This window comes from Leishmania panamensis, assembly GCF_000755165.1.
Source record: "Leishmania panamensis strain MHOM/PA/94/PSC-1 chromosome 34 sequence".
NCBI classification, from domain to species: Eukaryota; Euglenozoa; class Kinetoplastea; order Trypanosomatida; family Trypanosomatidae; genus Leishmania; species Leishmania panamensis.
This window is the reverse complement of record NC_025881.1, coordinates 834,221-859,728: the sequence shown is the minus strand read 5'-3', so window position 1 is coordinate 859,728 and position 25,508 is coordinate 834,221. Positions and strand designations below refer to the sequence as shown.

Sequence of the window (25,508 nt, the reverse complement as noted above, 5' to 3'; positions counted from 1 at the left end):
CCAAAAAAGGGCAGGAAAGGAGAAAAAAAAAACGCAACAAATCCGAGCACATCCATACACGCAGAAAAAGAGAAGGGGGGAGACAGAGCGCCCTCCGCATGCACACACGAAGAGCAACAAGGGGAAAGGGAAAAGAATATGATAACGACAAAGAAGCACAGCAGCGCAATGGTACAAGGAAACGAGGTCACAGGGAGCAAGAGAAAGCAGAGAGAAACACAACCACCGAAACAGAAGCAACCGAAAATATATATATATAATAATAATAATAATAATGCACAACGGGAAGGAGGCAAAATGCAGCGCTGACAAGCGAGCCGGGATCGAGGTGCACGGCGAGAACAACCACAGAGCAAGACAAAAAACAGTTGTACAAAAGAAACGAAGAAACCGACAAGAGCTAAAGCAAAATGGCAGCCCCTGCGTCTTCCCCTGTTACTTTTCCTCTTGTCGTCGCACCCACCACGTAGGGGTGGAAGTGGCCTGGGAAACCACTGGAATGCTCGCTTGTCACCCACCGCGTTCAGCTCTCCGAGAATACTCTGTCTCTTGGCTTCTCGCTCTCCTGCCTTTTCACCGCTGTAGTCGTGGCAATTCGTTTCCGGTCTTCTCCCTCCCTCTATGCGCCTGCCTTAGGAACGAGGAGGCAAGAAGCCGCAAAGATGAAGGTGGGCGTTGCGGAGAGGCACGAAGCACAAAAAAAAAGATGAGAAGAAAGGAGTCGACGCGCTCGAAGCATAAAGGAAAAGAGTTTCAACGAGTGCACACGAGACGGGGTATGAGAAATCTGTCAGTCCCGCTCAGCGAGAGGAGGATGTCGGCAGGGAGTGGCAAAGAGGAAAGGGGAAGAAAGGAGAGGGAAAACTTCTAGGGCGACTGTGTGATACAGGATAACAGGACGCAAAAGAAAAACATCAATCTGAAATACACAGCGGCAACATGAATCGTGGCAGAAACCCTTAAAAGGGGGAGGAGCAAAAGGGGCACAACACTAGACGCCGACCTGTCACATCAAAACTACGGAAGCGGCAGACCAAAAAGAGAGGTGCGCATCCCTGTGGAGACTTGACGAGGGAAAGGGAAGGAGGGGGGCACGCGTGTTTATAGAAGAGGGAACGGAAGTGCGTGTGAAGATAGGGAGTGGGCATACACGCGAAAGGAAAAGAGAGTCGGTGAGACGAGCACGTGGGTGTGTATGTGCGCGCGCGTTAAGTTAGGGTGATGTGAGGCCAGAAACAAGGGAGGACGCAAGCACAGAAGCAGTACAGGAGCCAGAGTAAGAAGAGGGAAGAGGGAAAAAAAGGAAAGGAGAAAAGAGTGTAGCGGCATCATGAGAGGCAGCTGCCTCCACGCAGGACTAGTGCCGTGGCGTCTACATCGTATCGCAAAGCCAGATGAAGCCCGTGCATGTGAACTGCGAGGAAATGGGGGAGGGATATCGTATGCTGTCCTCTTGTGCGCTTGTATGCATCTGTTTCGAAACTCTCCACGACCACACGGACATGCAAAGCAAAAAAAAAAAATAAAGACAGAAAACGCCGTGCAGGAGTGAAAGGGCTAATCCACGGCCGCCGTCGCGGAGAAGTCGGATTGAGAAGCCGTTTTGTTTTTTTTTCTTGCTGTGCAAAGGGTATCAAGGGCAACGTGCGTAAACACTGCCGATACCGTTCAGCTCTTGGCGTGTCCAAGTCACTTGTAACTGAGAAAACTCGCGCTCCACAGTAAGGCGGCGCTGCCTCCCTCCCTCCCAGCTGCACACAACAACCGGCGATGGTGCGGTTTCGCGAGAGGGGGGGGAAGGGGACTTCCGAGGGGAATAACCTGGGAAGGGGGAGAGAAAGCAAACAAAAAAAGGCACTCGACTTGGAAGCGTCATGACACATCGCGGAGATTACCTACACCTGTGTTAATCTCCCCCCCCCTCTCTCCCACTCCCCCCCCCCTCTGACGACTACTATTGCGCACGCGCCAGAAGCGGCTCAAAGGCGCCGATGGATTTGATGGCCACCGCACATGCAAAAGGGCTGCCGAGGGCGTCCAACGTGAGCACGAGGGCCACGTTGCAGGACTCGAGTGCGTCATCCACTTCGTCCATGCACCCAACGATATCGCTGGCAGAGCCGTTGAGCGCCGTCCCTGCCTCCGTCGCCTTTGCCTCCAGCACGAGGCAGGGACAGTACATGAACTCGTTTGTCACAACAAGGGAGAGGCGATCGAGGCGGTCACAGAAGGTCTGCAACGCCGCATCCTCCGCCGCGGCGCATGGGCAATCGTCTGAGCGCGCTGAGCAAGCGCCGCCATATCGGAGGCGCAGGCGCATCGGGAGAAAGAATCGAAGGGGGATCTCGAGGCAGGAGTTGGACACACGACACCGGGGGTCACATCGTTGCCGCACGAGGCCGCCCACATAGCTGACGACATCGCCCGGCTGAAACGCTTTGCCAGTGAAGAGTCGACGCGTCATGCACTGTAAGCGCCGGCGAACAAGGGTCATTTGCGGCGAATACGATGTCTCAAGAACCCGTGATGGATCACTGGCGGCGGTACGATGCAGAACAACAAGCCGATCCACCTCCTGCGTTGTGGACAAGAGGTAAGACAGCGGGGATCGTGTCAAGATGGCTGCAGCGGAGTCCCTTGTGTCCTGCGACGCGACCGTGGTGAATGTTCCCATCTGTGCAAGCGCCAAATTACCGCCGGCCACATCAAAGCGTTCTCCGCTCGCTGATACGGTCCTATCAGTAAAGAACAGCTTAGTCGGCGAGGCGGCAGAAGTAGGAGATGATAGCAGGGACAGTGTCGTAATACCGGGGCTGAGAAGTGCCAACTCCTCCAAGTCCAGATCGCCCTGTCGCTCCCACAACGCGTTGCACTTGGAGCGGCTGCTGTTGTGGCTGGCGCTGCTGCGGCTACGGCTGCCGGTCGGGTTCTCTTCTGCGGTAACAGAGTGTTCATCATGCACTCGCACTCCCGCTCGCGATGCGTCATTTGTGTCATGGGAGGGAGACTGAAACCGACTCGCCTTCGAGGAACAGGCTTCCATCAATTGCCCTGAGTTGGGGGTTCCTCGCGGCCCGTGCGCAGCAGCCCTGGATTCACTCGCGTAGGCCTCGCGTACACTGCGACTGCGCTTCTCTCGGCCCAGCCCGGTGTCGACCGTGTACACGAACATGTGCCCCTGCGTCTCAAAGCGTGAGTGCTTCGCTAGCACCGTTAGTGGCACCGCGGCATCCCAGACCTGCCATGGTAGAAACGGCACGTTCATAGGCCAGTCCGTGTGCTCGGAGCTGAAGCTAGTAGAGGAGGTAAGCGACGCAGCGGAGGCCTGCGTTTGCGGTGGTGTGGAGGTGATTGCTGCAGAGTAACCTTGCGCATCAAGTCCTGCTTCCGCCAGCAGCGCCGCCTGGGTGATGCCTGGACTGCTGAGCAAACTGATTAGTCGTGCGCCATTCAGCTTTGGAGTGGCACACGCCTCGCAGCGCAGCGGCGCATCGGCGGTTGACGCCTCACAGATCGACCACATACCACACTGCGTGCACTCCCAAAGAAGATCGTTAGCGATGTCGGAGCAGAACCGAGAAAGCGGTGGTGGCTGCTTCGAGCCCGGTGCATTCAAGAATGCGCACGTGGGATCGGTTGCAGGTGCTGATGGGCAGTCAACCTCGGATATTGAGAAAAAATCACCTGATGCGGAGGCATTGTTGGCGGCGAAGCCGGACCCCTTAGCCGCACAGTTACCCTCCTCCTTGGCGCCGTCAGCAGACCTTTGTGGCAACGACGCGGTGACCGCAGGCGACGCAGAAACAGCGGCGGCGGCAGCGGAAAGCGACTCAGCGCGGAAAGATGGAAACGGCACGACACCGCCGAGGCGCGGTCGCATGATTGGCTCTCCCTGCACGTTCATCCACGGTGTTGCGCTCAGTCTATGCGCCTTGCCATAGGACATGAGTATTTCCTCTCCCGCGCTGATCTGCCGCCGCGACACGAGTGCTGTGAAAGACTCCCCGCGATTGTTAAAGCGGTTCTCAGCGGAGAGGTTCGCCTGCAGAGTCCCGACGCCACGTGGGTCGTTAGCGAAGCGACCGTAGTTGCCGACAAACTCCGCGTCGAGCGCATAGTCGTCACCGACGGCGCCGAACCCCATCGTGTACGTGCGAGAGTTGCACGACGTGGCAAAGACCTCAATAAAGCCCGAATATGGTGTGACAACGGTGTTGGAAGGAATGGTGCTCTTGGCAAAAAGCCCAGCCTGCCCGTATGCAGGGTGGCGGGGGTCGGTGATGACACGAACCTCTAGCAGCTCTTCCGGTGCGTACGTGGCGGGTTGAAAGTCAGGCAGCACGCGCCGGTCGACCAGGTGGTGGCGAAACGCAAATATCTCCATAAACAAGAGGAGACGCTCGTCGCGGCTGATAGTGGTGTCGAAGGCAAGAAACTGTCGCGCTTGCCAGTGGGCAGGTAACTTGAGCGAGCGACGCGACGGTGTGCACTGCAGTCCTTCCAACACGTTCAGGCGAGGGCGTGGTGCGGTTGTTCGTGCTGACGGCAGAAGAGCCGCAGGGTCATCAGGAGCTGTAACCCGCGTCACCGCATCTGACGAGGCAGAGGCCATTGCAAAAGTCTCAGCGCTTAACTATTGTGTGACCACCTCGCCTTCAGTCGATCACGGTGCTTGAGAAAGGATGTAGTGGGTGACGACGGAAGAAAATACGAAACGTTAACTCAGCGGTGTTGCCGCCTTTTCCCACTTCATGTCTGCCAATCTATCCCTCCCCCTCTCTCACGCGCTCTCGAGCGTGTATTGTCGATAAAGCCGTCTCTCTAACAGCTTCCCCCACCATCACCACCAGCATGAAGCGAGTGGCGTACACTCTGCGAATGGAAGACTCCGCGCGCAGTGCGGCGGAGAAACAGTTTGTATGTGCGTGTGTGTTAGAAAGAGGCAGTTAAGGTTTTGTATTCCATCATACAGGACCAGACTTAGAACTACAGACCTTCTCGCAGGCACGGGGCACCTCCGTGTTGTCTGGGCCGAGCGTAGGGGCGAGTAGAGTATCTGGTCCTTTTTTGCACGCTGGGCAAGCACAAGCGTGAGCAAGTCCGAGAAGGAGCAGACAGTATTGGGAGGGTGCGGCTATGAAAAGGCACCATCACCACCAAAAAAAAAAAGAGGAGAAGAGCGAGGAAGTCGGTTGGCTTCGTGCAGCTGAAACTGAAAGCATAGCTGAAGGAAAGAGGAAAGTCCCATTAGGCCAGCGACTGGGATTCTTTCACTTGCACCGGCACCCACAATAGCACCTCGTCTTCATTCGCACAGAAGGGAAACTACGAACCCCGCTTGTTTTTTTGTTGTTACCTTTTTCGCTGTGGATGTTTCTGAAGTGAATGCTATTACACGATCAATTAACACACCACATATGCGGCGCTTGACACACACTTTGTCTCTGGTGATGCACAGGCGTCAACGGCAGAACTATATATATATATATATATATATATATATATGTATATATGTATATATGTATATATGTATATATGTGTGTTTGTGCATGAATACAGACACAACTCATGGGTTGCTGCTGTGGCCCTTCTCGTCGGCTGTGCAGCACCTCTCCCACTTCCACCACAGTCTTCCAGTCGGCAGATCAGAAACAGCAATCGCAGTCAAAAGGGCAGTTGGGGGTGGTGCCCGCCCTGGCGTCCCGTGACAGCATCTTGGCTAGCTCCTCCATCGACACGATGCGATCAACGCCCTCCCTGCGCTGCAGCGCCTCGGACACCTCGGGAGACCCCGTGCTTGTGACAGCAGAGCAAGTGGTGAAAGCAGCGGTGGCATTGCGGTCCTCCTTCAGCCAAGTGCCGCTGAAGAACTGGTTGTCACTCATCTGCACCGACTTCTCTGGGGCATGATAGAGTCCATCGCGAACAGGTTTAACCTGAACGCCCCGTGAGGATGATGAAGGAGACACGCCGACGCCGGCTGATGCGTGTTTGGGATTATGCGCCTTCGCTGATCCCCCTCCCACTTCCCTCCGCAGAGGCGGCAGCTGAGCGGCAGCGGGGCTACCGTCCTTCTGCGCCTTGGTATGCTTGATGGTGTTGAACAACAGCGCTACTTCGTCAAGGTCGCAGGTGGAGGAGGTGGCGGACGTAGAGATCACCTTGGCGGTGGGGTTGCCATTCTTCGTGGAAATCGATGGCGTCTTCTTGGCAGAAGTGCGAGGTGCCTGCTTCCACTTCATCTTGCAGCCTCTGTGGCTCTTGCTACGCCACCTTCAAATCCCAAAAATGGCGACTGGGTCCAGCTGTGTGAGCTCCACACCAACACCCACAGAAGGAGGGGGAAGCCGGTCAGCAGAGGCAACACCGCGGGGCTGTGTGAATGGGGACCTGCTGAGTCTCTCTCTGTTGACTGTAGAAGGTCGAAGAAGGGGAAGGGAAGGAAGTGGAGGTGGAGTGGTGAAGAACACCCAAGGGAACAATAAATACAGAAAACAGTGGCAAGACGGAGGAATGAGTCAGCAACGGGTTCTTTCATGATAGAGGCCGGTCGGGGTCACTGAAGGAGGCGCGTACACGCACATACACACTCACGCGCCAATCAACAGCCCCGCACGTGGGTGCAGCTTGCTCCTCCAATCTGGAGCAGTGGACAGACCACACGCACTATCCTTTGCACGCGACACATCATCCTCACCTGCAGCCATGGCAAATCACGGTACCGCCGCGGCTGTTGTGTCGAGCAGAAAGGTTTGAGGACTGTGATGCCCTGCTGTGGCATCATTTTCGTCAGGGCACTGCCTCGGAGAAGAGCTACGGCAACTGGCTTTATTTTGTTTTTTGGGGGGGAGGGGGTTGCTGTTATGGTTCTTTGGGTGTACTTTGCGAGCAGTTTCCCATTCTGTTTCTTTTTTGCTCTTCTATTCCATTCTCATTTTCGGAGAGTCTCTCACTACACGCGAATGTCGGTGCCCCCTCCTCATCTCCTATTTTTTAAAAAAAAGCACCGCTGACGCACAGAATATACACATACGCATACGCATCACCCGCACACACACTCACACTCACACGCGCGTAGAAAAAGAAACAAGACAGCACTCACCCGTCATTCTTCAACAAACCCCCCCCCCACAATCAGAACTCAGCGAATTCGTGAAGCCCCAAAATGACGAGAATGAAATAAAGAAAGAACGAGCAAACGTGAGACGAGAAAAAGCGTCAAGCACAGCCACTGCTTATTGTTTCGGCGCTTCCTCTTACTCCCAAACACCTGAACGTGAGCACCTACAAACAAAGGAAAACAACAAGAGCAAGAAGAAAAGGGGGAAGCACCTCTCTCTCTCTATGCCTGGTCGTTTCTCTGATCTTCTTTGTGACTGTTGCATCATGATGGAGTTTGTTGAGTCCCTCCCACCCTCTCAGCCCACGAGAATGTGAGCATGCCGGTGTGGAAGGTCCCATCTGTGCAACCCGCATCTGGACCCGATTCCCTCGTCGGCTCAACAGGAGGTTCGCTACAGGCAGTAGCGACACGCATACCAAGCATCTACGCGGCATCGATGAAAAAATATATCGACTAGCATCCTGAATACCACCACCACAATAGTTGCGGCTTGACTCAGTTGTGATACACCTCCACCTCCTTCCTGAAAGGCGCGCCCGCCATAGTGCTCTCGATCTCTTCCACCGTGCGCGGCACAGTAGTGTAGTTCACCACGCCGTCCTTCGTCACCAGGACGTCGCTCTCGATGCGCACGCCACCAAATTGCGCGTACGCCTCGATCTTTTCTATGTTCAAATGCTCCTTGACATCAGCATTTGCCTTCGCCATCTCCAGAAGCGCTGCGTTAAAGTAGCAGCCAGGCTCTATGGTGATGTAGAGCCCCTCCTCGATGGTACGCGCAGTACGCAGGCGGCAGCAATCCTTCTTAATCGGTCGCTCTGGACAGCCCTCCATGTAGCCGCCAACGTCGTGCACGTCCATGCCGACAAGGTGACCGAGACCGTGTGGCTGAAAGTACTGCATAATTTCTTTCGCCATGAGCGTGTCGATGTCGCCCTTGAGAATACCTGCAGCGATCAGGTGTGTGCAGGTTGTGCGGATGGCGAGCAGATGCATGTCGACCCACTTCACACCGGGCTTCATCGCGTGCATCACCTTGTCGTGTGCGTCGAGCACCGCGTTGTAAATCACCTTCTGCTCCTCAGTGAACTTGCCGTTCACGGGGAAACTGCAGGTGATATCGGCGGCGTAGCCGCGGTAGTTACCGCCCATGTCCAGCAGCGCCATTGTGCCGTCTTCGATCATGCAGTTATTGTCGGGGTAGTGCAGTGTGGCACCGTGGGGGCCTGTGGCACAGATGCACGTGTAGCTCACACGCCGGCAGCCGCCATTGTAGTACACGTCGTGGAGAAAGGTAGACTCGAGATGGTGCTGCGACATGCCGGGTTTTGCGATCTGCATCACCTTGACGTGCGCGGCGCTCGACACCTTACACACATACCGAAGCACGTCAGCCTCCAGTGCCGTCTTGTAGCAGCGCTGTGAGCTCAGCACGCGATAAAGGTAGTCGGTGGACTTGTTCAGCGCCGTCCCCTCAGGCAGCTTCGCCTGCAGCACCTCAAGACCGCTGTCGGTGTTTGTGCCCTTCAAGACCTCAGCAGTGTGAACCCCACAGCACCGCAGCACCTGCTCCATCTCGTCCGCGTAGTACACCTCATCCATCTCTAGCTGCTCCTTCACTCCATGCGGAGTCGGCAGTGGGCCCATCCACGTTGCATAATCCGCTGGCAGCCGCGGAATGAAGAGAATTCCCTTGCCGCCTGGGAGCACGGCGCCGTACGCGTCCGGTATCGCCGCACCGAAGAGGTAGTAGAAGTAGCTCTCCTGCACAAAGAGATAGTTGCAGTCTGTCGAGTTCACGGGCACCTCAGAGGCAGCCTGCAGCACTGCCGCGTGGCCACCCTCCGGGAACGCCTGCTGGAGCGACGCCCCCAGCCGCTCACGCTGTTCCCGATACATCCTCATCGGGATGGAGAAGGGGTATGCCAGACTCTTATCGTGTGCGGACATCGTCGAAAGCTGTTCACAGGAAGCGAAAGAAGGAAATGCACTAGAGAAGAAAAGGAATGCGCTGGACGGGTGCCAACGTATGTGCGTATCGACGCAACTGCAGATGCAGGGACGGGGCTGGGTGAGTGAGTAGGTGGTGGATCTTTCTTTAATGCACTTGACGCGCTCATCACAATCGGCCGCGTAGCCACAGAACGGGTAACGTTACGTGCGAAAGGAGAGAGGGCGCACACACACACAACAAAAGAAAAGAGAGAGGCGTTGAGGCAAAAGGCAACCAAAGAGGGCGGTGCTGCGACACCAAACAATAAAAGGAGAGAACGAAAAAACAATTAAAATGGAAAGAAAAATGGCAGCAAAGAAAGAGGCGGAGCGAGACGGGGCAGACAGACGGGCACGAAGAGGTGAAACGTTGCCAAGAGACACCGGGCGGCACCGTGAAGAAGGGAAACCCGTCCCGTTACACCCACGGGTACAGAGAAGGAGACTGCTACTTGAAACTACAGCGCCTGAAGGAAGGAAGGAAAGAGAGAGGTGTGTGCCCATCCTCATCTCCTCACCGGTCGTGAGCTCCGCATAGACCTCAGTCTCTCAACGGGGTACTGATCGTCTGGTCCAGTGTCCTTGTTCGAAAAAATAGCGCATCGCAGAGTACTAAACTCTTATTCTTTGGTTTTGACAGTGAAGGCGTACCCATTTCCCATCTTTCGCCACCCTCCATGTGCGACCCTGCTTCCAGCTGCGAGCGTAATGATTACGAGTAAAGAAAGAACGTCACCGAACAAAGCGAGAGAGCGTGGCAGCGAGACAGAGAAGGGACGGAAAAGAGGTTTATAGCAGGCAGAGATGGCAAAGATCATAAGACCTCTACATAATCTTTTTCGAATGCGGCAGACCGCTCCAGTTTTTTTGTTCTGCTACCCATGCACCTCAGTCGTCCCTAAAATCCGTTCCGCCAGCCGGGCCTCACGACACCATCATCACACAGCTAACTCAGCCGGATATATATATATATGCAGGCAGGTCTCGTCCTAGTGAGCATCCTCGAGCTCTTCCTCTATGTCTCACCTGTGCAATCACTCTCTCTCTCTCCTTTGATCGCCGCGCGCGTTCGAAGCTCAATTTGATACAACTCGACCTTTTCGTGGACCTTAGCACTCAGTACCTTTATCATCGTCTGCACCAGGTTCGGCATCTGACACGCAGCACCTATCGGTTGAATGGTATAACCGTGGCCTCGGAAGAGGATCACGGCAGTGATCTTACACGACTCGAGCGCCTTACGTATTATATCCACCCGCAGCGCAGGCTTGTTAGAAATGTAGTACACGACTGCCGCCGTCTCCCGCTTCATGCCATCCATGCGGTTTACCAGGTAGATCGACTTCAATGTTGCATAGGTTGACAAAATATTCTCATACACCTTGACGCTGGTGTTCGCATTTTCTAGTCCGTACTTGGCAAACGCAAAGAGCTTGCCAGTAAGCAAGGAATCAAAGGCTGCGTTGTGGGTCATCGAGCTCTGCGTGGAGCCACAGCCGCCAGAGAAGGTCGAGTCAAACTTAAACGATACATACGGCCCGATGGTGCTTACCTTGCTTATCTCATCCACCACATTCCACAGCTTCCCAGAAAAGTCCCCCAAGCCCTGAAGCGGTTCGGCGCAGCTGAGAATGCGGGTGTCGAAAAGTGACGGGAAATGCCGATGCGCCAGCGACTTAAAGGACTGCAGGTTGAGCGGCATGCTCGATGCGCCGTAAAGGGCGAGTAGCAGAAAAATTACATCTGTGTAGCCATTGTAGAAAACAATGGGCTTCCGGTGCACTTCGGTGGCATACAAGAGGGTCTTCAAGAGGTCACTGCCGTAGCTACGAGAGACGAGGCTGGAGCTGCAGCCATTGCCCCAGGTGTTGAAGACAGCAGTCCTCACAAACCTGCGATTCGCCTTAGTCACACCAATTGCTGACAGCGCGTTCATCTCCGCCCTGTACAGCTTCTCTTTCGTGTAGATGTACTCCGGCAGCGCCGACTCTGGAACGATTCCACGCGCGAAGGAGATAATAAGAGCAAGTGATTTAACGTAAAACTGCTTCACATTCGCAGCCGCCGGATCGTCAAACTCCTTGCTCGAGAGAGAGAGAATAAACCTTACCAGTTGCAACTCACCTGGTAAAAGAGGAAGCAGATTGTCTAGTCTCCGGCCGATGCATTCCTTGTACCCTTGCAGCATGGTGTACGGCTGGGTAAGCAGATTTATCTCCTGCAATTGCGCCTCCACCTTCTTGGTGAGTTGGGCGGCCGCCACCTTAACTGGCTCAAAGCGAAGCCCCTCCTTGACCCAGCGCGTGAAGTCCATGTCGTTCTTGGCGAGGAACTCGGCGGTAGCAATGTTGAGGGTCACATCCACCTCAGTGTCGGTGGCGGCTGGGAACATCAGTGCAGAGAACGTGTGCACCGTGTAGCATGTCGACGGTGTTAGTGGCACCTTCACATCGGCCGCAGTGCTTTTTATCTGGTAGCTCGCAACAGCGTGACTGAGCGTCTCTAAGAAGTGGTAACGCTGCCACAAGATAGGGAGAGACTGACTCGACAGCGGCGGCCCCTCTGTGGCACGAATGCTGTTAGCCCTTGCAGCCATCTCCAACGACTGCGCAACTGCAAGCATTTGATCAGCTAAGTACTTGAAAGCGGACGCGAAGTCCTTCGCAGAGCCGTTTGCACTCGACAGAATTCTCTCTACCACTGCGGTGGTTTCAGCATAGGCGGTGTAATTTTCGACTTCCGCCGCCAAAAAATCGGCGACCTCCTTTTTCAGGTGAGCAGCCGCCGACGGCACCGTTGATGGTGTTGCCCCATTCGCAGTCGAGACCCCGTTGGCGTCACCAACCTCTACTTCGGTGAAGACGGAGATGCCGATCTGCATTATACTGTACAACTTGCTATCCTGCAACTTTGCCAGGTACAAGTCAGATGGTTTTCGCATGAGCGAGCGGATAGCTTGCTCTGGTGCTTCCGCGCAGGCGTCGTCTCTGTCATGGTCAATGCCAGAGAACTCCAGGTCAACCGTGAAGAAGGAGCAGTCGCGCAAAATCGTGTCCATATAGGGCAACAGCATTCCCACGTTGTTGTTCGTTATCTCCATCTCTGCCCGTTGTGCCTCAGGGCTCTCTGCGGGCTGCAAGCAGAAGGGTGAAGTGACGGGGCGAAGGGGTTACCACCGTCGCGGAGGGGTAGGAGTGCGAGAATCAGAATAAGATACTGGCAATGCAAGTGGAAAAATAATAATAATCAAAAGGCATAACGACCGCCCGGCAAGATGTGCATGCGTGAGCATGCGAATACGAAGGCAAGTTTAAATTTCCTTCGTGCTGGCTGTTATGCAATGGCGTGTTATCCACATGAAAAAAAAGGCGGGCACTAGGTACGGAATGGAGATCAGTAATTTCGGAGTGGGGTAAGTTGCACGACTGTGTGCGTGCAACGTACCTCACCACAGCAGAGAACTAAAAAAAAACGAGGAAATGCTGTGTTCAGCTTCGATGCGCAGCAACGCCTGCATAGACAGTCAGGATAAACAATGTGATCAATAGCACGCCTGGAATCGATTTCGAAGAAAAGAGATGAGGGTTAGATGAGGAAAAGAACAAAAAAAAACGGTAGTTGTGAAAAGTGGATTGCAGTGAAGCGGGAGTAGAGATGGACACGACTAGCTAAGTGTAATGCACCCCCATACTTCACCCGCGTGAAAGAGGAAGAGGGAGGGGGTGAAGTAAAGAAGGGAGAGTGAGCCACATCAAGGCCATGAGCGAGTCAGCATATTCATCCCAATGGACCCGACCTCTGGCGTGTGGGGAGTCGTGCCGCTTACGCTGAGGCCATACAGGCAGGAGAAGTGCGCGCCTCGCATGCAAGGGCGTCGATAGGCGTATATGTTGTGCGTGCGCACTGGCGAGCGTGCGGAGCTACCCGCCTTTCCACATTCTTCTCGCACTGGACAGGAATACGAAGGGGGACTCGGGTGGGTGAGACTGACTCGGGAGGCACGGGCAGCAGAAACAACGATAGAGAAGGGACCATAGGGGCACTGTGGCCTTTCTCAACAAAAATGGAGACTAGAAGTAGCACTGACGCGCCGAACAAAGGATATCGCCTCCACTGAGCAGCGAAAGGAAAACACGAGCGTCCCCCGACCTCGCTGCACCGTTACGCGCGGAGAAGAGCACCGAGCAGCAAACAAACACAACCGCGTAAAGAGTCATTCGCTAGTCTTTTTTATTTCCAAAAGGACCCCCGCACTCCCTCGCTGGCGTAGGAAGGGGAGGTGAAGATAAGGAGGGAAGAGAGCGTGAGAGTCAGTCCTCAACCTTCGCTCTCTGAGACGTGCCCTCGCTGCAGTATCATCAGGTATGGCAGTGCACTCGTACGTACGCCTTTACTAGCGTAGGTGGCTCAACCTGCACTCTACCCTCACGTTCCACAAGGCAACAATGATAGCAGAGAGGAACGAGAGGTGTTTGTGTGGTTATCGACAGGGGAAAAATAAGAAGCTCCACACTGCTGCCTGTGTGTGTGTGTGTGTGTGGGGGGGGGCGTGTTCTGGTGTGGAAGGCTTGCGTAGAGGACCAATAAGAGATGTAGATCGTCATTGATGGCATGAGGGGCGGTGATGGCATTGTCTGCCCGGCTCTTCCATGTGGCGATGCACAGACAGACACATGCATACACGAAGGGAAATATGCACGCATCTGTGCGTCTGCTTCACAGCCCGAACCTGCTGATCAAAGTGGAAAGTAGAAGGATGTGTAGCTGAATCGAGTAGAATTCACTTCATCTAACAGCCATTCGTGCTTCCTCACGTACTATTTTTTTCGACGCTTTCGGCATTGCACTTCATGGTTCAATGTCGGCACGCTCACTTATCTCCTTTTCTCCCCCGTGCCTCGTCTACCCCCTCTCGCTTTCCTCTCCCCCCCCCTCCCGCCTCTCGGCATCAGCCCCTGTTGTGCCTCGTCACGTGCAGTGTGCCAGAACACGATCTCAGGCGGTGCCTGCAGGCGAGAGAAAAGGGGGAATCGAAGTGTACAGAGCACGTCCGCGACGTAACACAGTCCAGCTCACCTGCAGGTATGTATGTGTGAGACAGGGGCAAGAGACCATAGGAGGAAGAGAAGAACGTCTGCAGTCCCCCTTTACACACACAGAGAGAGAGACGTCAAAACAGCCCTTCATTCATAGAAACCAAGTCCTGCACTGGGTTGCCATCTCCGGCGTCTCCCTGACCTACCGCATTCTCTCTCTATGATTCGTATTAAGGGATGATGATGGACAATTAGGATTCTCGCGCACACGTACTGTGCCTCCTCTGAGTGCGCGTACGTATACATGCTGTTGTGGCTCGTCTGCTGCTGAGCTTTTTATTCACGTATGGCAGCCTCTGCATTGAGAAAAGCAGTGGCTTGCCTCAATACACAGCCATCAGCTCGTCACTTCCTCTATGCGCTTTTTACGTCTTCGTACGCCGCGCATTGGCATCACCTCTGTTCCGTCTGCAGGTTTTCCTCTCTCTCATCCACCGTCCACCTTCTCTTCCACGCCGTCACCTCAAACGAAAGGGATGAGAGATCTGAGGAAAGAAAAGGATAAAGAGGCGGAGAGGGAGGGGGGGGGCAGCGTACGAGAGTAGAGATGAAGAACAGAAACTTTAAAAAAGCCTTGCGTCAGGTAGGGCATGAGAGAGGGGGTTAGCGATAGAGACGACAAGAGAAAACGAGTGCGTAAGAAGGGAGAAGGCGTCGCCGTACATAACACAAATACCCAACGAGAGGAAAATAACGCACGGCCAGAGAGGAGGAGGAGACCGCAGAGAAGAGAAATGGAAAGGGGGTGGCAACAGTCTGATGATACACGGAGAGAGAAACAGAAACTATCCCTCCCCCGGCTCGCTGCCTCGCCCTCCTCCCTCCACTCGACAAGGCACAGGTCACACAGACACACAAACATAGAACACCACCGCATGTACACACAAGAGACACTCACCTCTCTGATTGCCTTCCATTTTTCTTTTTTCTTTTAGTTAGTCGAGGAAGGGAGAAGTACGAGAAGAAAAACAAAACAACCAAAAATGGAGTCACACATTGAGCGGGAACAAAGGGAAAACAATAGAGCGAGACTTACAGAGGTGAAGACAAACATGATCATAATGAAAGGAAAAATGGAGGCAAATCGGCTGTGTGCACACACACGCACACATTCACATTCACATGCGCATGCATACACACACTCTCCCTCTCTCTCTCTCATGCACATGCCAGTAGTGGACTCTTTCCTGCGAAGAGCTGCCAGCGATTGTGAACACCACGTCTGTGTTTCCTGTCCTACCTTCCTTTCCCGCTTTGACTGATCAGTTGGCGGCGGCGGTAAACGTCCCACTCAACCACAACAGACCTCTCGGGCTTTCCCACCCTACTGAAAGCCGTACCGCTCGTACAGCTTCTTGCGTGTCGGCTCCGTGCAGGAACCGAGCGCCTGGCGCCATGCGTTGGGGTTCGCACGCAACGCGTTTGAAAGCAGATCACGGATCATACGGCTCGCCTCGATGCCCTCCACAGCCACGGAGCAGCCAAGGTCGCAGAAGAGCACAAGATTCGTCAGCACAATGCTCGGTTTCTGCTGTATTGCGGTCAAAAAACCGTTCGTGCCTGCCTCCAGTAGCGATGATGACTCGCGGACGTTGCGCACGAAGCGGCAAAACGCACCAGCAAAGAGCTCCACGGAGCAGCCCGCCTTCGACTCCACGTCAGCATCCACATAGAGCATGACGCCGAGGCACAGCAACACATTCTCTGCCATGTTGCGCATGTCCGACGTAATGTTCGTCTGTCCCAGCAACTTTGCAAAGAGTCCAAACAGATGTGGCATGGCTGGGCTTGCCTGCATCGTTGGGGCACCAGTGCCATCCACTTGATGCTCCAGCAAGTTGCACACCGCCCAAGCAACGTTGCTGACCACCGCGTAGCACGACTCATCGGCTAGGGTGACATTCTGCACCGCAAGGTCGCAAAACTGGGGGAGCACCTGCTGCAGGTGCATGGGACAGGTGCGCGCCACATCGCTGGCGAGGCAGAAGCCGTTCTGCCGAATGTGAGGCGACGCGTCAGAGAGCATGGAAAGCGTCAGCTGCATAAACACCGGCTCATTCTGAGCCACAAGAGGCTCCAGCCCCGAACCCATGGCATCAAAGAGTCCACTCAGCAAGATGGACGAGGTCACAATGAACTCCTCATCCGGCGGGATATCACCCGATTGCAGGGCGGCGTGTCGATGCTGCAGATGCTCGCGCAGCAGCGAGAAGCTGCGGTTGAAGATCTCTGCCGTCATGGGCTGCATCGCTGGCCCAAGCGTGGAGCACACGGTTGCCATGCAGTCGAACAGACTCCACAGAAGGGGGCTGTCATTCAGAGTCTGTGACCAAAGCTGACCCAGCGGCGCAAGAAGAGTGGAGATGAGTTCCTCACTGCTGCGCACGGCAGTGCCGAGGGTCTGGCACACAGACTGCACTGCTTCGAGGAGAAGCACACGGTTCTTGAGTTGATAGGCGCCAAAACATGTCGCGATGGTGCGCACAATGGCTGGGGTAGCCACGTCCACCTTCCCTTCCTCCGCCATTTCGAGCATACTGCGAAGCGCTTCGACGGCAGCACCCTGAACCATCTTAGATGGGTTCTCCATCTTGCGCAAAATGCACGCCATCAGCCGACCCATCAACGAATCACTCGAGAGGAAGTAGCTGCCGAGACGGGTGCATGACCAAAGTGAAATACTCACGACGAGAAAATGTGTATCAGCCGCCTCGAGCAACTGCAGAAGCATCGGACAAATATCAGGCAGAAACTGTTCCAGGGAGTCGTAGCAGCCCTCGCAAAAGGCACCGATGGCAAGCACACCAGCCTCCTGCTGGCGCCAGTTAGCCGGTCCAGAGCGGATCATCCCCTCAACACAGCTCAGCACTGGCAAAAGAACTAGGTCGCCGTAGTACTGACTGAGTTCATCTAACGTCAACGCCGAGACGCGGCGCAGGTTCCACTCCTCCACCTCGTCGTCGTCATCGCCGTCGTCCTCCTCTTGGTCGTCGCCACCGCCACCAGTGGTCTTGCTGTGCTCTTTGTAGTGGCGTGGACGGATTGAGTCGATCTTGTCCGGCACCTGCCAGTCCTCGGCACTCGCCTGCAGCATACCGATCTCCATCTCAGAGTAAATCATTGACTTTATGATCACTGGAATTATCTGCACGACAGTGGACTGAGCCACCTGAGCAAAGTGAGGGAAGTGCAAGATGGCGCGCCAGAACTCCGTCGCCTCAATGCGGAGACTCTCTTCCTCGGCGTTAGCCGGAGCAGCCCCGTTGCCTGCAGTGGTCGCCTGGTACATGAGCTGGCCGATCTGCTCAAACAGGTCGTCGTCGATATCTCGGTAGAACGTGAGGGACAGCGCAAGGCAACGAATGCACTGTGTGGCGATGGCTTGGGAGAGGGGCGCCTTTAGGTTGTCGAAGCACGCTTGCACAACGCCGATGATGCCGCCCTGCAGACTCTGGTAGCTGCTGGACTCAAAGTCCATGCCTGCATGCTCTAAAATCAGAGCAACAACCTCGAAAGCCTTGACACGTATCTCAAGCGCGTCTGCGCCAGTTGTACCAAAGGCCGTCGACGTGAGGTACGGCAGTGCAGCAAGCAGCACCGGCTTCGTCAGCCCCGCCACATCGAGCAGCGACACGGCATCGTCGACGATGTACGACAAGGCGCGGATGGCGCCATGCACCGCGCCAAGCTCGTTGCTGCGCTGGGTGAGAATGGTGCCGAGTTGTCGGACGACCGGCTCCGCAGGCCACAGCCCCTCGCGCACCGCCACGCTGATAATACTGCCGGCGACATTTCGGATGATACGCTGCGGATCGGCGACTGCGTGCTCGCACACCGCCAATTGAAGTTGCGCGTTCTGCGCACACGCAGGGTCTGCGAGACTATTCTTCAGCTGGAAACCCACTAACTGCCGCCCGCGTAGATCAGCTTGCTGCGAAACAAAGATTTCGGCGCAGCTGGAGAAGTACACAGTGGCGTTCAGCTTAAGCTGCTGGAGCTGAGCGTCACCTTCCTGGCGCCTCTCAGTCACAGGGCTGGAGGCGGACGCCAGAGCGGCGAGGATCTGCGGTGCAAGAGAAGTCATGGAGAGGCCCGAGAGACTTTGCACTTACTCACCCCACCGTCACCACGAATTATTGGCTTGTGCACGTGTACCTCAGCCGACGTGGTAAAGAGCGACTACTAAAAATCAAGAATGATGCGAGCAGCAGCGCCCCACCACCACCTCTCTCTTGTGTACGTCCCTTTCGCTGAAGGCAAGTCTCTTGCGTTGTACAGGAACGAGGAGATGACAGTTCGAATGTGCCTCCACCGTGTCGAGAAGGGTGAACGTGCTGTGCAATGTCAGTGTGAGACCCCCACACACACACACATGTACACACAGGCAAAGCCAAAGGTGTGTTTCTCGGCTGCAACCCTGCACTTTAATGCGTTCTTCTTTCTTTTTATTATCGTATCCCCCCCTCTAGACAAACCCGCAGACCCGTCGATTCAGGGAGGGGGGGAAGAGAAGGAGAGGACAAGGATGAGATACAGAGGAAGGTTGACTCTGGCGACTGCCATAGCACAAGAGCAATCGTTTTCTTTTTTCTCGGCGCTTTGCAGCGCCAGATCTCGCTCGGCCCCCTTTGAGCCTCCCTTTCCTGCCTTTTACCCTGGGGAAGTAGAGAAGCAGAAAGAGTGCCCGCACCAGCTCTCACTCCCGTCGCACATTCCGTGCGCCAGCATGCACTCATCTGGGCCGCTTTACCCTCTCTTTTACACTAGTTGAGCAGGCAAACAGTTGCTGCAGAGGAAGTAGCGAGAAAGCGCCAGCTCCACGCAGTGGTGCAGCGGGAAACAAGGGGCAAAAGCCTTGAGACACATAGGTCTACAGATACATTTTGGGGGTCCTATACAGGTGCCTAGATACGCAGAGACAGCCAGTGACGTGTAGGGGAGGAGTAGAGTAGGCACTACTTTACCTTCTCCTGGGTTTTTTCTTTTCCTTGCTGCGCCACCGTCACGACAAGGGGGCGGGGGCACAGAGAAACATCGTGATTGGAGAGAACAAAGAAAGCAGGGTAGATGGACACACCAACAACCACACAGCTGCACTCACGAGCACAACGAGAGAAAGAAGCCATATGGGAGAGAAAAATAAACAGTACGACACAAAACAAAAATAAAACAAGAGATGAAGAAAACAATAAGAAACTTTTTGCTCACCGGGTCTACTCTCTGCCATACGTGAGCTCAATGCTGCTCTACTCCTCGGCCTGTCGCAGGCCCATGGTGTCGTGCGAGGCAGCTGTAGATGCACGCGTTACAGCAGTGCGCTGACGTCGTCATCGGAGCACGGCCCCTTCCTCCCACTCTACCCACCCAGCGTGCCGCAGGTCGCCTCACAGCTGCGCCCATCATGCCGGCCGCCACCCGATGCATTCCCCAGAGTGGCTCAGGCTTCCCACACCAGTGGGCAGCGAGGGCCCAGTGCGACGCATTCGAGCCACGCTGGCACTCTGACCATCATATCGATGGGCGTAAACGTCTTTACCGTCGCGGATCGCTCCGGCACAGCGCCATCCAGTATCTGACCGCCGACATCAGCGGCGGCACATCGCTTTGGCATCCCTGCGTTGCCGCTACTTTCTCCCTGTGACCGCCAGAACTGCGTCTGCATTGGCAGCGCTAGGGGACTGCCTGGCTCCCCCAGAGCGGGGGGTGCACTGCTCCCCGGTGCGTGGCATCCGGGGTGTCCCGCGTCCTCAGGGGCATAGATAATATACCAGCAAGAAGATCATCAATGTACACTCACCAGCAGACAGAGGAGCACACAACCACATTAATGCGCGTGAGCATTCTCCATTTTTGGACGCGCACCACCGCACCCAAGCTTCTAGAGCACACTCAGGGCTGGCCCTTGCGCTCGAACGTCCGCTAGAGAGTCCTTTTTGCTTTTGACAGTTGGCAGTGCAGTCGATCCACATGTCGTGAAGAAATACGTTTGCACACACACAAAAGAAAATCCCACACAGCAGGGGCCCCGCGTCCATAACTTCCCCGCTAGGGCTTGGCTGATCAAGTTGATTTTCTTCGGTTTTATTTGCCTGTCTTTAACGCCGACGTTTGCCTTTCTTCGCGCCCTTCCAGTGATTTCGAATCGAAGACTACTGTACATATACCGGTAATGGGGGAAGAAGAACTTAGGGGGAGAGGAGTACGAAGGAGCAATGGAGAAACCAGCGAAAGCGCGAATCGGCAAAAATAAAATGAAATGAAAAGAGAGCTGAAGGGAACGAGAGAACAACCAAAAAGGGGGGAGACAAACCTACAAAAAGAAAGGAAAAAAAAACGTCACATTGTCTTCATTTTCCGGTGGATGGGGGTGGCGTGAGTGAAGGTGTACTACGTGCATAAGCGCATGTATGCATCGATGCAGAGCCTTTGCACTGACAACCTTCCCAGAGGCCAACCCACAACCCAGCAGAAATCGACCGAAAGGAAAAGAATTTGAGAAAGAGACACGCAAAAAGGAAGCGAACGACAATGAAAAGAAGAACCTCTAAAAACGAGTGCCCCGCCACCTAACTGAGTAACTAAACGGGGGGAAACACACAATATAGCGAGCCTTCCAGTCAGAGGGACCAAAAAAGTGGCAGTTTGAGAAGAGAGGAGGAAACACTTGTGCCCTTCGAGGTAGCATCGTCGACGTGTTGAAGGAGGGGGACAGAGCAGAAGGTGATACACTAACGACTTGTCAGGAGTCTCGCAATACACGAGGAAGGGAGAGAGGGAGGCACAGTACGGGGGGTAGAGAGGAGGGGAAGGAGGGGGGCAAACTCAGAGGCGCGCAAGAGCAAAAATCATCAGGAGACAGTGGCATGTTGGAACACGCGAAGGCATTCCGCCAGACATCGAGCCGCTCTTCATGCAGCTGGAGCCTTGCCGTGGCGAGGGCAGGTGCGCACCAAACGAAAGGTAACACATAGAGAAACAGAGGAAATGGCATGTCTACCCGACATGCGTACCTCACCCACCACATTGAAAACACAAGACACGTACCCTCACCCACGCGATGAAGGTGACATGGCTGCACTCTCGTGTGCTACATCAAACACATCTGCCTTCAGCCCTCCGGCAATTCTGATCTGTGACGAGACCACCTCGACTTCCTTTTTAGACTTTTTAATCGGCTTTCCCTCCATCAATTCTCACCCCCTCACCGCGCCCCCCCCCACCCTCCTCCTCCTCCCACACCCTTGTAACTCTCATTTGCGATTAACAGTGGCGCGCCGCTCCGAACGCGCAACAGTCAGTACCTCCTCGAAGGCAGTCAAGGTGGGAACTACAAGTTTACCCTCAGAGAGGCGGTGCTGCAGTGGCTGTATAGGGTATCTGTTCTCTCGCAGGCCCAACCAACCTGGCGACCGCGTCGCGAAGGCAGACTTTTCTGAGGGCATAGCCAAAAGAGCGCCAGGCGTGCTGACAGTGTTCGGGTTAGGAGATGTACTGCGGTACCCACCTGAGTCGCTATCTCCCACACCGCTAGTGGCGCTGTAGAGAACAGAGTTGAGCAGTGGCGGCGCCGCTGAGCGTGACCCGGGCGTCAATGTCACCTGGTCAAAGCCGCGGTCGTCACTGAGAAAGGTGCCACACGGTGTTTTCTTGCAGCCCGGGAATTTCGAAAATCGGCTGCTGTCGCCATCGTCGTCTACCCCTTGTCGGTCATCCCCCTCATCAATAAGGGAAGGCGTCACGCTCTCGGGTAGCATCGTTTGCGCTACCGTCGATGGCACCTTGGCGTTAAACCAACTAGCTGTGTCGGCCGTCCCGCTCCCCAGCACTCGCGTATCCCCGCTTGGAGTTGCCGAGTTTCTCGTCAGGGTGCCGTTTTCGTTGTTGGCTTCCCTACCCGCGTGATGCCCACCAGGTGCGCGCTGTGCCAAAAAGGAATGCCGCGACGAGGCGCTCGATGACATCCTGCTCAAAGTGGGAGAGTACTCAGCCGCGTTACTTTGCAAGTTCACTATAGAGAAGGCGGCATCCAGTGGCTGTGCGGATCGGCCCATGACACAGCCTTCCGCGCTGCCGCCTGCGAGCGCGCGACCGCCACCGCCACCTTCCGACTGCTTCCCCGTGCGAGTCGTCCCCGCCGATATCCGAGAGCTCCTCTGCGGCGGATAAAAAAGAGAAGTAGCACTTATAGGACCGGCTTCACTGCTGTGACGGAACCTCACCTCAGCAGCGACGCTGGGGGCTTGAGTCACATGCTCCGTTTCACCGCTGGAGGTGCTCATCTTGCTGATCTTGTTGGCGCCGGCATGCATCTTCACAGAGGAAGGGGATCCGACGTACGCGATGCTACCGAAAGGGGACGAGCAGCTCAGTTGAATGGAGCTCCGGCCCTGCATACCTGCACGAATGGATTTGACGTAGCTGCACACAATAGCACGCGCGGGCGCCGAGAGGACGATTGACTGCCGCCGCACCTCAACCTTCACCGTTCGCGTGGCGTCCCGCACCTCCTGCTCCGATACACTGAAGTCGCGCAAGAAGCTGTGAGAAGCGCCGCCGGGCTCCACCGGCAGGGCAGAAACGCGAGCAGAAGAAGGCACCACATGAGGAGGGAAGGGGATGTTGGAGCCGTTCGCCATCGGGAGACACTCAGGCGATGGCCTGGGTGCCACCACCGGCGTCGCATCCGACAACGGCATCACCAAGCCAGTGGTGCGCTGCGCTGTGGAGGAAGAGAGGAACGTGTCACCGTCCAGACAGGTCGAGGAACGAGTCCCCAACGACGCCTCGTGAAACGCGCTCTGCCGCATGGTATCCTGGAAGCTCTCCTGGTCCAGGAAGGACTTGAGTTGCGTCAGAGACCAGCGCTTGGTGGGGTCCTTGGCCAGCAACCCATTCAGCACGACCCTCCACTCCGTTGCCAGCAGCGTCTCGTACATTGTCTTGCCGCACCACGGGTACGCCTGCGTCAGAACGTTTGTACGCACCTCGGCGTACGAGTTGCCAAAAAACGGGGGCATACCGACCAGCATGCAGTAAAGGGTGGCCCCGAGCGCCCAGACATCGGTGAGGTGAGGATCCAGCGAGTGCTGATTCACGGAGCCGTCAAACAGCTCCGGCGCGGTGAAGAGAAGCGTGCCACCACCCAAGCGAGGTTTACTACCACCCCCGTCCCCCTTTCGATCCCCGCCGGTCGAATCACTACCGAGAGATCTGGAGGAGTAGTCGCTACTGCCGTCGTCACTTTTGCTGTTATGGTTACTCTCCACTGCATCCTTCATCTCCTGCCGGGTAGAGAGAATCTCGCTGACACCAAAGTCAGTGAGAAAAACCTGATGGTCAGTGCCGAGCAAGATGTTGTCCGGCTTGATGTCGTGATGGACGAGGTTTCGCTTGTGCATATACCGCAGCCCACTCACGAGTTGGCGCAAGTACAGCGCACAGATGTGCTGGCTTAGTGGCTTGCAGAAGAAAACAGTTGGATTACTGGCAATCTCCGCATCAGTGAGAGGCTCGGACCCGCCAGTAGCCGATTGCCGTACCGCGCACCGCATCAGAACTTTGTTGCAGGCCTCGCCGCTCAGCGGAATGCCAGCCTCGATCGACTTCAGGGCAGTGCTCCCAAGTTTGTGCGGTTTCAGCCGGACCACAGGCCCGTTTGGCACATACTCCATGATTAGGTAGAGCATGTGCGAGTCCGGGTCGTCAATCACCTCGTAGAGAGAGACGCAGTTCCGATGGCGTACTTTCTTCATGATGGCAATTTCGCGCTTCAGTGCCGCCTCCTGGTTGTTGGCGCCTAGGCCACCGATCTTCTTCTTGAGGAACTTCTTGTCGATCATTTTGATGGCTACCATCTGGTCTGTGTTGGTGTCGATTCCAAGTTTCACTTTGCCGTACGCGCCGCGTCCCAGATTTGCGATTACCCTGTAGCAGTTGATCATGCGGTTTCCTTGCTGATCGTACGCCATGTCAAGCTGATTCGTCTCATACACTGGTGGCCGCATGAGGCTGGCCGTGCTCATTCCTGAGATCATACTAGTGGAGAAGGCACGACTTCGCCCAATACCATCGAGCTCCGAGAGCGCGCCGGCGAGCGGCGCTACATGACTTCCTTCCTTGCGCACTGTCTCGAGCAGCTCCACTAACGTCACTACCACCGTCTCCACCTCCTGTTGATTCTTGGTGCGCAGCTGGCGCCGCAACGCGTCCGCGGTATTCTCACCACTAGCCGGGCAGAAGAACGTATCAAGTTCGTGCATCCGCATGGCGTGTACGAAGTGCTGACTAACCTGACAGATAATCTCCGCAGCTGCCTTGAACTGACGCGTGCGGGGGCTGCTACGCGAGCTCGTCTCAGATTCCTCGCTGGCACGCCGCAGCTCTGGATCGAAGCTCGCAAAGCTATCATTATTGCTGATGCTCTTTCCATGTAAGTAGCCGATACCACAGAAGTCATCAATGGAAAAGTTCTGGCCCAGATCGTTGAAGAGGTCATCGATGAGGGGGTTGTGCCCATCTCTGCTTGAGTCTGACATTTTGGAGGCGGCGACTGTCGTGTCAGCGGCATTGGGGAATGAAGTGGCAGCCTTCGTTATGGCCGGCGAAGCCGACTTGACATGATCGTCCACCTTGCCTCGTGTCTTGCTCATTCGACTGCGGAAGAAGAAGCACACGGTCAGGGCGAGTTGAGTTTCAAAGGGAAAGGGGAAACAAAAGTAGAACGAGAAAAAAAAATACAGAAGAAGCGCAATACCGCCTAGAAGCGTTCTTTCGCTTTCACAGCCCTGAGCGCACGGATGAGCGTTGATCGACTCGTGAGAAGCCAGGGGAGAAGGGAGCGACCAAAAGAGGGCGAGGGTCAGGCTATGAAAGGGGCGAAAAGAAAGGCGCCGTCCCAAATGGTACGACGCCCCGAGCTGAAGCAGAGACACACACCCCAAAAAATGCGCAGCTCTTCAGTGATCCCCCGCGGCGTGTATTCGTCTCTACCACCACCACCACCCTCGCTTCGGTAGCTCTAGCCTTACCCCCTTGCCCTTGCGTCTGCTCGCGCGACGCAGCAAAGCAGTGCGTTTTTTTTTTTACTGCTCCGCCACAGCAGAAAGAGAGGATGTGACAGGGAAGTAACGAGTAAATAAAGCGCACGTTGGCCCCCGTGATAAAGCCCAAAAGCCGGCTAAAAAAAAAAAAAACCTGTCCTCTGGGCTTGCACTCGGACTCGGTCACGCAACGACAACAACAACAACAAAGAAAAATGCAAGAAAAGCCGAAAGGAGATGCGCCACCTCACCACAACA

The 25,508-nt window shown here is 55.3% G+C and overlaps 6 protein-coding genes across 6 annotated transcripts, besides 1 other annotated feature; all 6 read right to left on the bottom strand.

The window, feature by feature from the left end:
- Nucleotides 1–1,954: 1,954 nt before the first annotated feature.
- LPMP_342230 (hypothetical protein) lies at nucleotides 1,955–4,384 on the bottom strand (the record flags this gene model as incomplete). The annotated part of the gene is made up of 1 exon (XM_010704347.1): nucleotides 1,955–4,384. The coding sequence occupies one exon, from the start codon at nucleotides 4,382–4,384 to the stop codon at nucleotides 1,955–1,957; it is 2,430 nt and encodes an 809-aa protein (XP_010702649.1).
- A 1,261-nt stretch (nucleotides 4,385–5,645) lies between these two features.
- Nucleotides 5,646–6,242, bottom strand: LPMP_342220 (hypothetical protein; the record flags this gene model as incomplete). Its single annotated transcript, XM_010704346.1, has 1 exon — nucleotides 5,646–6,242. The coding sequence occupies one exon, from the start codon at nucleotides 6,240–6,242 to the stop codon at nucleotides 5,646–5,648; it is 597 nt and encodes a 198-aa protein (XP_010702648.1).
- Nucleotides 6,243–7,618: 1,376 nt separating this feature from the next.
- On the bottom strand, nucleotides 7,619–9,073 carry LPMP_342210 (aminopeptidase P, putative; the record flags this gene model as incomplete). The annotated part of the gene is made up of 1 exon (XM_010704345.1): nucleotides 7,619–9,073. The coding sequence occupies one exon, from the start codon at nucleotides 9,071–9,073 to the stop codon at nucleotides 7,619–7,621; it is 1,455 nt and encodes a 484-aa protein (XP_010702647.1).
- A 1,057-nt stretch (nucleotides 9,074–10,130) lies between these two features.
- On the bottom strand, nucleotides 10,131–12,215 carry LPMP_342200 (ribonuclease, putative; the record flags this gene model as incomplete). Its single annotated transcript, XM_010704344.1, has 1 exon — nucleotides 10,131–12,215. One exon carries the CDS (start codon nucleotides 12,213–12,215, stop codon nucleotides 10,131–10,133), a length of 2,085 nt encoding a protein of 694 aa, XP_010702646.1.
- Nucleotides 12,216–15,535: 3,320 nt separating this feature from the next.
- On the bottom strand, nucleotides 15,536–18,295 carry LPMP_342190 (hypothetical protein; the record flags this gene model as incomplete). The annotated part of the gene is made up of 1 exon (XM_010704343.1): nucleotides 15,536–18,295. The coding sequence occupies one exon, from the start codon at nucleotides 18,293–18,295 to the stop codon at nucleotides 15,536–15,538; it is 2,760 nt and encodes a 919-aa protein (XP_010702645.1).
- Nucleotides 18,296–19,419: 1,124 nt separating this feature from the next.
- Nucleotides 19,420–19,964: a repeat region.
- A 1,497-nt stretch (nucleotides 19,965–21,461) lies between these two features.
- Nucleotides 21,462–24,860, bottom strand: LPMP_342180 (protein kinase, putative; the record flags this gene model as incomplete). The annotated part of the gene is made up of 1 exon (XM_010704342.1): nucleotides 21,462–24,860. The coding sequence occupies one exon, from the start codon at nucleotides 24,858–24,860 to the stop codon at nucleotides 21,462–21,464; it is 3,399 nt and encodes a 1,132-aa protein (XP_010702644.1).
- Between the last annotated feature and the right edge of the window lie 648 nt (nucleotides 24,861–25,508).